Genomic DNA, 15,320 nt, shown 5'->3' on the forward strand with positions numbered 1-15,320 from the left:
TGCCCAGATTCAGCACTTAGAATGAAAATGGTAAAATTGGCCCCTACGGTTAAATCCAGCACCAGGCTTCATGATGGAATATGACGAAAGTCAGAATCCATCTCTCACCCACAATCTCACTTCCCATCAAAACACTGTTAAACACTCTGAAAGGATGGGAACATTTCAACTGCCACAAACACTTTACTGCTGACAATTGTTGGTGAACTAAAACTCAGGAACGGAGGGGTAGATCTACTTTAATTTACATAATTGTGTTAATAATTACGTATTGCTAAAGTATATGCTCTCAGAAATGATTACTATGAGCTTTCCCTGCAGTGCTGCTTCTTGCGAAACATTCAATATTAATGTCAATCAATTGCAGCAATTATATAAAACAGAAGTTCAGTGTTCTTACACATTGATACATCAAATACTCATTTACCTCCAAAAAAAATGTATTTTAAAAATAAATTACCCCTGTCATTCAGTATGTATTTCTCCCTATTGTAGGTATCCATGTTAACTCCCATTGATCCTGCTGAATCTGTAAAGGAATTGATGCAGTTTATATAGTTTCACTTTCCTGCACTCTGTGTATTATCCCAATATAAAAGAATTGCATGTCAGAACAGAGTAAGAGATCATGAACTCAAAAAGGTTGCTTATATTGAACTAGGAGCAACTATACCATGCAAGACTTCAAAAAGGTGCCTGGTCATCACAGCAAAATCATTGGGCAAATTTAGTTTTTGTTTTAGGGAGGGAAGTGATTAGATGTACATCATGATAAAGTCACAAGAAGTGAAATAATAAAAAGTAATTTTCTTCATCATCGGCCAGGTCAGTGCTCTTGCTCAATGGATCATGTATTTTTATAGAGCCTGCCCAATTTCCATTCCATTGGCATCAGCCAAACCCAACGCCATGGCCAACCAACACAGCCTCACTAGCAGTCACTGTATAGTAATTACAACTAAACGTGGACCTTCAACTGTGTTTGGGTTATTATTGAATTATAACGCAAGGACGCCAGGTCACCAAAAACGACCGGTTAGCACATTCCAGTTTACATCAAAACTAACATCAGACTTAGGCAAGTTAAGCCCTTTGAGCCTGCTCCGCCATTCAAACAGATCGTGGGTGATCTCTCCCTGGTCTCAAATCCACCTCCCCACTTGTTCCCCATATGCTGCTTTCGCTTTTTTTAAAATCAAAGTCTATGGGGCAGAGAGTTCCACAAATCCTCTACTCTGCGAGGAGTAGTTCCTTCTCACCTGTTTTAAATCTACCACTTTGAAACCTGTAGCTGTGACCTCTTATTCTAGATTGCCCCATGAGAGGAAACATTTGGTCTATGTTTATTTTATCAATCCCTTTTTAAAATTTTACATACCTTAGATTCCCTCTCATTCTTCTAAACTCCAGCAAGTATAAGTCAAACTGTTTAATTTCTCCTCATACGTCAACCCATTCCCGGAATCAGTCTGATGAACCTCCTCTGAACTGTCTCCATTGCCACCACATTATTCCTCAAATAAGGAGGCCAAAGCTCGACACAATATCAGATGTGGTCTCACCAACACTATCCAATTGCAATCCAGATTCCTCTGCACAAGATGTATTTTGAATCTGCTTTCCATTTCAGAAACAATTTGCCTTTTTTTTCCTGGCAAAATGGATAATCTCGCACTTGCCCACATTAAACTTCTTCTGCCAAATTTTGGCCCATTCTCCTGGCCTATCCATATCCATCTTTATATCCTCTTCACTGCCTGCTTTCCCAGAGGATCGCAATTGGTCTGAGTAGTGGGTGGGGTAGGTTGGTAAGTGTCATTTTGTTGTGTTACACTCTATTCCTGCTTGCAGATCATTACATAAATTGTAAACAGTTGAGATCCGAGGACTGACTCCTGCAGCACTGCCATTAGTTACATTTCGCCAGCCAGAGAATGACCCAGTTATCCCAAAGCTCTGTTTTCCGTCAGTCAGCCAATCCTCAATCCAATCTAGTATTCTATCCCCAATCTCCAATTAACTGTGACATGGTGAATGGTTTGTGATATACTGATAATATTGGCTTGTACAATTAACTTACATTAACAATAGAGCTTGCACAAAACCCTGTATCACGGTAAATCCAACCAATTTACTTAATATTTTTTGTGAAATCAAAAAACTTACTGCCCAGATATTTGCTTGGCAAGTTTTTGTATATCCGCCCATCATTTGTCTCCAAAGCGTTGTAAAATTCCTTACAGGCTCGGTTGCTCTTGTTCCGTAGATGAAGGAGGAGCTCAGATATTCTTGCATACATTGGAGTGTTTACATTTCGGAACTGTTGGAAGAAGCCACAAGTTCAGTTTGAATGTTACCAAATGAATAACACATCAAGACAAGTTTTTTTTAAATTAATTTTTACAGGATGTGATTGTCACTGGCTGGGCCAGCATTTAATGCCCATCCCTAACCGCCCTCCATGTCAGATGGCATTTGAATCAATCACACTGCTGTGGCTCTGGAGTCACATGTGGGCCAGACCAGGTAAGGATGGCAGATTTCCTTCCCTAAAGGACATTAGTGAATCAGATGGGTCTTTATCACAATCAACAATGGTTTCATGGTCATCGTTAGACTTTTGATTCCAGATTTTTATTGAATTCAAATTTCAGCATCTGCCATGGTGGGATTCAAATCTGGGTATCCAGATCTTGGTAAGAAGTCTCATACCACCAGGTTAAAATTCAACAGATTTATTTGGTAGAAAAATCCACTAGCTTTCGAAGCGCTACCTATATAGACTCGCATTCCAACCATTATTTTGTAAATTGAGTTTGTATCTTTATATGCCCTGTTTGTGAGTAGAACTCCCACTCATCTGACGAAGGAGCAACAAGCGCTCCGAAAGCTAGTGGATTTTGCTACCAAATAAACCTGTTGGGCTTTAACCTGGTGTTGTGAGACTTCTTACTGTGTTTACCCCAGTCCAATGCCGGCATCTCCACACCATATCCAGATCTTATTCTGGGTTTCTGGATTAAAAGACAATATCACTGAGCCACTGCCTTTAGTAATAATTTACCATCCTCTGACAATGTACTATTTATCCCAATGATGCAAGCCTTGGTTCAGTGGGTAGGACTCTCATCTTGAGTCATAGAATCATAGGATCTACGGCACAAAGATAGGCCCTTCGGTTCAAACTGGTCCATGCCGACCAAAATGCTAAAAACTCCATTTGGCCCATGTCCCTCTAAACCTCTCCTATCCATGAATCTGTCCAAATGCCTTTTAAATGTTGTCAATGTCCCTGCCTCAACCACTTCCTCCTACAGCTCATTCCACACACATATCACCCTCTGTATAAAAAAGTTGCTCCTCAGGTTCCCATTAACTCTTTCTCCTCTTAACCTAAACCTATGCCCAATGTTCTCGATTCCCCAGTCTTGGAAAAAAGACTAAGTGCATTCACTCTATCGTTGCCTCTCATGATCTTATACACTTTATAAGATCACCCCTCAGTCTCCTCTGCTCCAAAGAAAAAAGTTCTAACCTGTCCAATCTCTCCCTATAACTCAGTCCCTTGAATTAGATCAAGGCTGATACTCTAGTGCAATACTGAGGGGGTGCTGCATTTTCACAAGTAATACCTTTCTGCGTTAAACAGAAACCCCATCTTCCAATCACAGATATAAAAGATTCCATGGCAGGGTGGAAGGGAGAACAATACTTATTCCCTAAACAATATTTTAAAAAGAAATTATTTGGCCTTTGCCATAATGCTGTGTGTGGGATATTGCTGTGTGCAAACTGGCTGTTGGGTTACAATATAACAAAGTCTGCACTTTTTAAATTTGTTCACAGGATGTGGGTGTCACCAGCTCATCCAGCACCTTTTACCCTAATTACTCTTGAGAAGGTGGTGATGAACCACTGCAGTCTATATGGTATAGGTACACCCATATTCTTGTTAGTAAGGGAGTTTCAGGATTTTGACCCAGTGACAGTGAAGGAACGGCAATATATTTCCAAGTGAGGATGGTTTGTAGTTTAGAAGGGAACCTGCAAATGGATGGTGTTTTCATGCATTTGCTGCCCTGGTCCTTCCAGGTAGTAGTGGTTTGGAAACTGCTGTTGAACCTTGGTGAGGTGCTGCAATGCAACTTGTGGATGGCACACACTGCTGCCACTGTATGCTGGTGGTGGAGGGAATGGATATTGAAGGTGGTGGATGGGGTGCCAATCAAAAGGGCTGCTTTGTCCCAAATAGGGTCAGGTTTCTTGAATGGTGTTAGAGTTGCGCTCACCTGGACAAGTGGTGTCATGTACCTTATATATGGTGGAATGTCTCTGGAGAGTCAGGAGGTGAGTTATTCACTGCAAAATCCCTGCCTGACTAGCTCTTGTGGGGTTACAGGCTGGATAAGATATTCTGTCAAAGAGTCGGTGCAGACAGTATTCATATGGCTCCTCCAGTTGAGTTTCTGGTCAATGGTAAATGCAAGATGTTGATGGTAGGGGATTGAGTGATGGTAATACCATTGAATGTGAAGTGGTGGTGGTTAGATTTCCTGTTGATAAAAGGTGGTCATTGTGCTCGTGTGGCTTGAATGTTATTTACCCGTAATCAACCCAAGTTTGAATTTTGTTCACTTCTTGTTACATATGGACATGGACTCCTTCAGTCTGAGGAAATACAAATTGTACTGAATATTGTGTGGTCATCAGTGAACACCCCCACTTATATTGTGGGGAAGCAGCTGAAGATGGCTGGCCCTGAGGAACTCCTGCAATGCTGTCATGAGATAGAGACGATTGAACTCCAACAACCACAACTATCCTCCTTTGTGCCAGACATGATTCCAAGCAGCAGAGTTTTCCTCCTGATTTCCACTTGAAATCTGCTGTGAAGCACTTTACTTGTAAGAGTTATATACATTTCAGGTCTTTCCTTTTAATTTTCAGCTGTGTCCTGACATTAGGACAAATGAAAGTTAAAGTTTGTTCAAATTCTTATGACTCCCTCACTGATGCTTACAATGCCATCTCTAAGACAGGAGTTCTTGGGCGCATTGTAAAGCATCTCTGCCTCTGGGCAAGAGCTCCCAGTTCAATTCCTATCTCAGGATTTGATGGCTGAGGAAGATGCATTCACAAATCTGCCAAACAGGTTGAATATCAATCTGCATAGCCTTTCAATACATGCCAATGGCAAATGGTATCAGCAGGAGAGATTCCTGGTCAGTCATGTTATGGTTCTATAGAGTATTGTGTGCAGTTTTGGTCTCCTAATTACAGGAGAGATATAAATAAGGTTGAAAGAGTGTTGAGAAGGTTTACAAGGATGTTGCTGGGACTTGAGAAACTGAGTTATAGAGAGAGATTGAATAGGTTAGGACTTTATTCCTTGGAGCGTAGAAGAATGAGGGGAGATTTGATAGATGTGTATAAAATTATGATGTACATAGAGTGAATGCAAGCAGGCTTTTTCCACTGAGGCTAGGGGAGAAAAAACTAGAGGACATGGGTTAAGGGTGAAGGGGGAAAAGTTCAAAGGGAATATTAGGGCTTCTTCACACAGAGTGGTGGGAGTGTGGAATCAGCTGCCAGATGAAGTGGTAAATGTGGGCTCACTTTTAAAATTTAAGAAGAACTTGGACAGGTACATGCATGAGAGGGGTGTGGAGGGATATGGTCCAAGTGCAGGTCAATGGGACTAGGCAGAAAAATGGTTCGGCACAGCCAAGAAGGGCCAAAAGGCCTGTTTCTGCGCTGTAGTGTTCTATGGTTCTATGCCTCCACCATCATGATCGATAGCTCCAGACGACAACAAGCATGTAAGTGTGCACGATCTCATTGAAACTTACAGAATACTGAGAGGCCTGGATAGACTGCACATGGGGAAGATGTTTCCATTAGTAGAAGAGATTAGAATCTGAGGGCACACCTCAGAATAAACATAAGAACATAAGAACATAAGAAATAGGAGCAGGAGTAGGCCATCTGGCCCTTCGAGCCTGCCCCGCCATTCAATAAGATCATGGCTGATCTGTCGTGGCTCAGTTCCACTTTCCCGCCCTCTCCCCATAACCCTTAATCCCCTCTCTTATCAAAAACCCATCAACCCGCTTCTTAAAAATATTTAGCGAGGCAGCCTCCACCACTTCAACGGGCAGAGAATTCCAGAGATTCACCACCCTTTGAGTGAAGAAGTTCCTCCTCAACTCCGTTCTGAACTGCCCCCCCTTTATCTTGAGGCTGTGCCCCCTAGTCCTACTGTCTTTTTTGAGCGGGAAGAGTCTTTCCACCTCTATCCTATCCATCCCATTCATCATCTTATACGTCTCAATGAGATCTCCCCTCATTCTTCTAAACTCTAACGAGTACAAGCCTAGTTTATTCAGCCTCTCCTCATAGCTCAACCCCCTCAACTCCGGTATCAGCCTAGTAAACCTCCTCTGCACTCCCTCCAAGGCCAAAATATCCTTGCGCAGGTGCGGCGCCCAAAACTGCACACAGTACTCCAGCTGCGGCCTCACCAATGCCCTATACAGCTGCAGCAAGACCTCCCTACTTTTATATTCAATCCCCCGACCCTTTAGAATACAGGAATTTCTTCAGCCAGAGGGTGACGAATCTATGGAATTCATTGCCACAGAAGGTTGTGGAGTATATTTAAGACTGAGATGAATAGGTTCTTGATTGATAAAGGGATCAAATATTATGGAGAAAAACCAGGGGATTGGGCTTGAGAAACGTATTAGCCATGATTGAACAGCAGAGTGGACTCAGTGGGCCGAATGGACTAACTCTGCTCCCATATCTTATGGTCTTATGCCACAACTCGAACTCCGAGTGAACCGTAACATACTACAACCTTTGAGAAGCTATACTTCACTTCTATCATGCAGTTATCTTCTCAATCAACTTTTGCTGACAGATTTTCAGAACCTTTGCTGACCTTAAAAATAAGTCCTAATAAACAAGGTAATCAATTGTGGACCTCACAACAGAAGGATGCACAGAAAACAACTGATGTTAAAGCAAAAGTACCTGCTCACTATTAAAGTATAAAATAGCTCTAATTTATCTGAAAAATGGACAGACTAGCCAGTTGTCACTAGCTAATGTACATTTTGGAAGGAAAGTTTTGAAGCATACTGCAAAGATGTTACTTGTGCTGATAAGAAATTTTAATTTTAAAATGAAATGATTTATGCTCTTAATAAGTAAGGTTCATGCAAATGAAGATTATACCTTTTTGGTCATCAATCAAAAGTAGGAAGAGTCAGACTGTTCAATTCAGAAACTCAAGTACCAGAAAGAAAATAACGTCTGTACACAATGGTATTAGGTTGTATTCTAAACAAGTAGTCCAACTTATGTAATAAGTAACAAGAAACTATAAGCCTTTAACAAATATTATCTTTAGAAGAACATTAATGGAAGATAATTAAATTGCATGCCAAATCGTGTGACAATGGTTAAATGTTTTTCAAAAGGAAATTAAACTTCTTGTACCTATAGTGATTCTCTTTAAATCAAAATCCAGATTGGAGAAGTTTGGACTCGATATGCATTCATTTCTGAGAGAAATGCAGTGAAAATTTAGCCTTGGATAATCTATTTCCCAACTGCAGTATTACAATTTATCCAGTAGGTTGAGGGACATTATATAATAGTTTTACTAATGCTGCACTCGGTTTATCATTTTCATCATTTCCACAAAAGTAGCTTGTCATAAGATTCTCACTTGGTCTTTGCCCTATTCCTAAGGGAGTTCAGGTGATTAGCGATGATTGCAAAGGACCTAGAAAGCAATTATAGTGGAGTGAAAGACATCTCATGAATATTTTCTCAAAGCAGGTGACAAAGAACATGATTAATGCAATATAATTCGTAAGGGCTGATTTGACTGAGGAGCTGTATACTCACGTACATCTCCATCTGTGTCTTCACACAATAATTTAATAATGTAACGGTAAGGAATCCCAGGCCATGTATTCCCTGGCTGCCAGTAGAGATCTAGAAATGAGGACTGGCATGGCAGGTCCATTAGCAAAAGGGGAATAAAGACCACATGAAGGAGAAAATACAAGAGTAAGATACTGATTTCAGATCCTGCAAAGAATGAGGTTAAAGAGGAGGCTATGCAATAGCCAAGAGAAGGGACTGCAATTTATTTTCCAGCCTTGTCTTCAAATTTTAAAGTATATTTTCCTTTCTTTCTCAACCTAATCTCCAACAACTGTACTCCTGTCAACATTCATTGTAAAGAGCTCTCAAAGAATGCCATTTGGATGGGATAACAGATTCCTCTCTTCAAAATAACTGTTCAGCAGGATAAATATCAAAGTTACACATACACACAATAAAGTAGTTCCCAAATAGTTTCTTGACAGAGTGAAGGAACAGAAAGATCCAGCAATGCAGATCAATAAACATTTAAAAGTGTGCAGGTCAAAAAGACCATAAAAAAAAAATCCAACTGGGATTCAAGGTTTTATGCATTGTATTGTTGGTGAATCTCAGAGCATTGAGTACTGCATGCAATTCTGGTACCCCATTATGGAAGGACGTTAAATGTGTAGGACGCTTACAACAAAACATTCTTAAATTAACATTGGGAAGAGGAGTTAAAAAGGTTTTAAAAACAGTGGCTTTTTGCAGAGGAGGTGAGAAAGGAATCAAATGGAAGTTTTCAAAACTATGAAAGCTTTTGAGAGAATGAATAAGGAAAATGAAAGCAAAAACAGAAATATTGGAAACATTCAGCAGGTTGAACAATATTTATAGAAAGGACACGTGAATGGTTCAGAACTTGTCTTTTTTCCCCTTATGTGGGGGAGAATAAAACTAGAGGATATAGAAATCTACCTTTTATGAGATGGTCGTGAGGAGAATTTCTTTTCTCTCTGAATTTTCATTCCTAGAAAGCAGTGGAGGTTGTGCCTTTAAATTTATTTGAGGTTGAGTTACATAGACTGTTGATAGGTGAGTGAATCAAGGGTTTTTTGGGTGCAGACAGGAAAATGGAGCTAAGACCACAACTAGATCAACTATGATCAAATTGAATGGCACAGCAGGCTCAAAAAAGGCCAAATGGCCTACTCTTGCTCCTAAATCCTATGTTCCTACGCAACTTAAGAATCTGCATTCATTTGCCTGTTCTATCCACAGATGGTGACTTACTTGCTGACTGTTTGTAGCATTTTCTGTAAATCATAGCATCCTTACAGTACATAAGGAGGCCATTCAGCCCATCAAGTATGTACTGACCAGATCCCACCCAGGCCTTGTTCCTGTAACCCCATGTACTTACCCTGCTCATCCCCCTTCCACTAGAGTCAATTGAGCATGGCCAATCAACCTAACCTGCACATCTTTGGATTGTGGGAGGAAACCGGAGCACCCAGAGGAAAACCCTCACAGACACGGGAGAAGGTGCAAACTCCACACAGACAGTGACCGGAGGCCGGAATTGAACATGGTTATATGAATGGAATGTTCCACCATATGCATGGACTAAGTAAAGCTTTTTATTAGTCACAAGTGAGGCTTACATTAACACTACAATGAAGTTACTGTGAAATTCCCCTAGTCGCCACAGTCCGATGCCTGTTCGGTTCAATTCACCTAACCAGCACATCTTTCAAACTGTGGGAGGAAACCGGAACACCCGGAGGAAACTTATGCAAACTCCACACAGACAGTGATCCAAGCCGGGAATCAAACCCAGGTCCATGGCACTGTGAAGTGGCAGTGCTAACCACTGCGCTACTGTGCGGCCCCCTGTTCTAAAGTTCTAAAACATTCATGTTCTCTCTACAAATATTGTTCAACCTACTGAATGTTTCCAATATTTCTGGTTTTGCTTTTATTTTCCATATTCAGCCTTTCAATTGACGAACATCAATTAAGAGAATGAGATGTGTATTTGAAAAGCAAGTAACTAAAAGAATGCAGCAAATAGGGGAGAGTAGTAAATTTGATGAGATAGTTCTAGTTGAGATGTTGGCTGAATACCAACATAGACAGTGGATCAAACAGCCTCCCCCTCTGTGTTGTTTTCTATCTGATCATCACCTCTTGCATTTCCCTCATGCCATGCCCCAATTCTAGGCATGTTCCTCTTCTGTTACAAAGCTGTTTGAAAACAGGTGGTGGTGACAAAAAGTGCTCTGGGTTAATTCACCTTCTGATATTTCCTTCCTGTATCACCACCCCTGACAATGAGAGGGGGGGGGATATTTGTTCTTCTACCAACCCCCACAGCAGGTTAGCACAGTAATGAGCTGTGCCATTGAAATACAACTGCGCTTTAATTGAGCTCCCGATACACATTCACCAAGACAACAAAACAATTTGCGCATAGTAACACAATATATACACATCTCCTACCATTTCGGCCTCTGCATTATTCAGAATCTGGGGATAGATTCTGTATAGGTGAAGAACAATTTTGTCCACCAGTTTCTCATTGAGTGTACCTTCATTTGTTAGAAACGGTGTGTCCTTTTCCAGTCGCTTGCAGTAATCTGTAAAATATCACAACATCAGCAAACATCTGGATAGTATCAGATAACAAATCAGAGTCAGATTTATTGTGTTGTTGTTATCGTCTTCCACTTCTGGTGAGCCTAGATATCGGATGAGAGGGCAAAGGGAGGTTGTGGTGCTGCAGTTTATCCACTATACATGCCCCCCCCCACCCCCCCATCATGTCACTATCACAAACAGTTTATCACAGGAAATAACACTATCAGACTATTCATTGTTCACTTTCTCTGCAGAGAAATCCACTTAATTTCAACCACTCAGAACACTCTTGCAGACTGCGATAAAATCAAAGTTTCTATAAAGTGAAACGCAATTTCCCTACCACTCTAGACTGGGAACAAAGCCAAGCTGTTTTTTTTTGACACGTCTCAAGACACATGGCCATGTTAACCTATGTTGCTGCTTTTAACAGTACCCCTAGATCGCTTTGGTCTTCGACCTAATTTAGACTTGTCCCCTCCATGCAAGTGCTATGTGGCATTCGGCATACTTTATATTCAATCACTGCAATCATCAGCTGTGGTCTGAAACTTCATATAGAATCCCTACAGTGCAGATGACAGCCATTTGGCCCATCAAGTGTGCACCTATCACAATCCCACCTGGACCCTATTCATGTAACCCTACATATTTACCCTGCTAATCCCCTGACACGAGGGTCAACAGCATGGCCAATCAACCTAACCTGCACATCTCTGGACTGCAGGAGGAAGCCCGAACACCCAAAGGAAACATACAAACACAGGGAGAATATGCAAACTCCATAGAGAGTGACCCAAGGCCAGAATCGAACCCAAGTCCCTGGCTCTGTGAAACAGCACTGCTAACCACTGTGCCACCATGCCGCCCAACTTGGCTCCATTCCCTTGCAGGTATTCTCCCTGCAGCTTTGCCAAAGACTGCTACAGCATGTGTGCTTGTCATAGGAAGCCACCTATACTGGGCAAATGGTATTAACCATCTGTCATCAGCAGAGGAGAAAATGACAAAGAAACAGTTTAAAAATATATAGTGTGCTATTTTATATAATGTAGCAATACTATTGAAAAGCTCTTCTGAATCAGACAAAGTCAGGTCTTCCAACAGTTCCAAGGATTGTTTGCACTGTTAATGCTTAATTACGGTCTGATTATTGCCTCAAAGTAAAATCAGTAAAAAAGAATCTGACAGGATCTCTGTTGCAATCAATGCAAAATCCAGATATTTTCCCACTTCTTAACTCTGTGTTTGTGATCAATAGACCAAAGATACAAAATTTGGCTTCTAAAATATTCAACATTACTTTTTGGTAGAGCGTATATTTTTCATCTCCCATTTTAATTCACCACCAGATAGTAATAATTTATAAAATTACATTCTTACATGGTTTGAAAATGGCGCAGGAATTTTGAAGATTTTCTGTACATGAATTGTAAAGATTTTGAAGTGCAGACTAAAGATAGTACAAGTGGTGAGGGACAGTATAGTGTGTCCAGGACAAATCCCACCTTGAGCATGGAAAATGAAACATAAAATTCTCCAATTTACCACGTTGCTGAAGGCAGTGAACAGCCAAAACCTACAGATTACAGATTAAATCTGACCTATGCCAAAGTACTTAATTCCAGCGAGGCTTTCAAATAGAGCTGATATTAGAATCAGTCCTTTGGGTTAATACGGTGAGAGTTGTTCAGTGTTTAATTGTTGTCCAGTGACTTCTCCTGGAAATGCACACGAGAACATAAAGACAGGACTAGACAGTGTTTTCCCCAAAGTAAAAAGGCCTCTCAACATTCACCATCCTCACTTGTTTGTGCAGTGATTTCTCTGTAAATGCCAGGTTGTATATACTTGCTCCAAATACTGTTCTCCAATACCTTCATTTGTGAAATTACCTAAAACCATGGGTACAATGAAAATCTGGAATATTACACTAAAATGGTACATTCAGGTTCACTGTGCTACATTGCAGTTGATTGATTTTTAATCTGAGACATTGAATAAGTTTGCTCTAAGTTGATCACTACAGTACTTTAAATCAGGTATTCAGAACCCGAAAGGTAAAATGTGAATAGGGTTGCAGTACATAAAGTACTGTTACAATGAAATCAAGTCATTTAGTTTAAATTTGTCATGCATGTCACTATCTAACTGTGGTAAATCCATCCAAAAATCATTTGGTGCTGGCTAGAAATTGACATTTAATTGGTACATATATCCACAGAATCCCTACAGTGCAGAAGGAGGCCATTTGGCCCTTCGAGTGCACTGGCCACAACCCCACCCATGCCCTATTCCCATAATCCCACATATTTACCCTGCTAATGCCTGACACTAGGGACAATTTAGCGTGGCCAATCAATCCAACCTGCACATTTTGGACTGTGGGAGGAAAATGGAGCACCAGAGAAAACCCTTGCAGACATAGGGAGAATGTGCAAACTCCACACAGACAATCACCCAGGTGGGAATTGAACCTGGGTCTCTAGTGCTGTGAGGCAGCAGTGCCGCCCTGTGTATATATGTACACAGATTGAAAACATGTAACATACAGGGTTTAAAATAACTCTTGATGGTCCAAAATAACTACTGGCTGTTCTCATGCTACTGATATTTCCAAACTCTTGGCAATATCCAAAGAATCATTTGAAAAACAAACCAACGCCAGCTGCTTTTGCTGTAGGTACAAGAGCAGGCAATATGGATTGTGTGTGTTAGCCCACCCAACATAGCATATTTGTGGATTTCACCCTGGGTTAAATTACAGTTCCGACTGAGAAAAAAGTGCAGGAAAAGATAAAAGCCATAAGTTGCATTGATGCAGCCAGTTATTGACACTGCAAAGATAATATATATCTCAGTTTCCCCTCTCTCTTTTCTCCTTACCTGATTGTTTTTCTCAGTCTTCCCCATTCACTACCCTGGTTTTATTGGAAATGGTAAGAGCTAATGTTGTACGGTTGTTTGGTATCGCACTAAGAGGTCTGGAAGGTTGTATGTTTGAACATAAAAATCTATTAATTACTCATAATCATGTACATATCAAGGTACAACCCTGCACAGGTGCTGCCTCTATGCTGGCTCTTTTAGCCTCCACCACACACAGCTCACTACCATGTCACTCTCTACATCACACTGTGGACAGTACTGTCCTACATTAAGTTTTGCTCTGCTGGACACCCTTTTATTATAATGGCTTCTATCCCCATAAGGCACATTACCAGATTTGAGATTTTAAAAATTGACATGAATTGCAGATGTATTAAAACAAACTGTGCTTTGTATATTTTAGTGCCAGTTATTTCAAAATGTGTGACATTTATCAAACAAAGCGCAGATTTCCCAAGTTTGATCACTTGCTCAGCATGTTTCCTTTCTCCTTTTCATTAGTTCTCCCATCTCATGTTTACATTCTCAATATGGCTCCCAACTCTGATCGGAGCCATTCAGGAAGGTGTCATCACATGACCCTCAAATGACCCCAGGCTCTCTCACCTTGAGCCACATTACTCCATTCGTGCCAAATAGAAAACAAATGGCCTCTGTTGACAGTCAGTCAAAATAAAAACTTTCATTGCCCCATCGTTGACATTTTAAAATATCCCAAAGGGATTTCCTTCTGGACTGCTTACAGCAGCGCATGGGATATTTATCTTTAGTTCCTGAAGATGCCAAGACATTGCTGGAGGGTTGGCAAGACGACTTCCACGACCAGCTTTTCACTGCAACTGGATCACCGACCTTCCCCAAGCCTCAACAAACAATGACACATGAAACATCACAGTGGGCAGGAATGCCAGGCGACCCTTCCAAACTATCCTCATCCTAATCCTGTTTTAGCTGAAGCAGTGGGTTCAATGCTCTTCCATTAAAAATGGAGGTCACTAAAGGTCATGTTTCTTACTCCTCCCAAAGGCTAACAAAATCAATCCTTTTGTAGCTGAATGTCAAATAATCTTTGGGACAATAGTTGTTAATCCCAGAGAAGAGTTCAAAACTGGAAAACTACCAGCTCCTTTAGGTGAAACATTGTCTCTTAAGTGTTGCCGAATAAATTACAAACTCAGACTCCACAGTTTATCTTACACACAGAACAAAAAGCACAGTGCCAGGCTGCACCGGAGCACAGTACCAGAGTGGGCCTGGTACATATCAGTCTGTAACCTAACAAGGAGTCAACCCTCTTCGGGCAGCACAGTGGTTAGCACTGCTGCCTCATAATGCCAGGCACCAGAATCTGATTCCGGCCCCGGGTCACTGCCTGCGTGCAAGTTGCACACTCTCCCCGCATCTGCAGGGGTTTCCTCTGGGTGCTCTGATTTCCTCTCACACTCCAAAAGATGTGAAGGTTAGGTTGCTTGACTGCAGGACAAGCAGGGTAAATATGTGGGGTTATGGGGATAGGGCCTGGGTGGGATTGGTGTCGGTGCAGATTTAATGGGCTGAATAGCCTCCTTCTGCACTGTAGGGATTCTATAATTGTAAGATTCAGAGGAGCAGAAGGGAGAAAATTTACAAAAGAAAATAAAACTAAGAGTAAAAATGTAATGCCACATAGTTTGATGGAAAGACAACAGCAGGTTTAAGGTCATAGAGGTCTACAGAGCAGAAAAAGATCATTTAGCCACAGCGGTCAAACATGAACCACATAACTATTCTAATCCCATTCCCCAGCGCTTGGCCCATAGCCCTGTATGCCCTGGCATCACAAGTGCACATTTAAATACTTTTGAAATGTTATGGAGGGTTCTGCCTCCACCGCCCTTTCAGGCTGTGACTTCCAGACTTCTCTCACCCTT

The 15,320-nt window shown here is 41.2% G+C and overlaps 1 protein-coding gene across 3 annotated transcripts in view; it reads right to left on the minus strand.

Moving 5' to 3' along the window:
• Positions 1–15,320, minus strand: part of card19 (caspase recruitment domain family, member 19) — a 43,597-nt gene that overhangs the window by 17,765 nt on the left and 10,512 nt on the right. For all 3 annotated transcript variants that reach the window (XM_080182444.1, XM_080182453.1, XM_080182461.1), the window contains exons 2-4: positions 10,384–10,520; positions 2,167–2,320; positions 461–529 (exon numbers count right to left, since the gene is read on the minus strand). In XM_080182444.1, the coding sequence (XP_080038570.1) occupies positions 461–529; positions 2,167–2,320; positions 10,384–10,520 (360 nt within the window). The remainder of the gene's footprint in view (positions 1–460; positions 530–2,166; positions 2,321–10,383; positions 10,521–15,320) is intronic.

This window comes from Carcharhinus amblyrhynchos, chromosome 3 (assembly GCF_965287045.1).
Source record: "Carcharhinus amblyrhynchos chromosome 3, sCarAmb.v2.hapA, whole genome shotgun sequence".
NCBI lineage: Eukaryota > Metazoa > Chordata > Chondrichthyes > Carcharhiniformes > Carcharhinidae > Carcharhinus > Carcharhinus amblyrhynchos.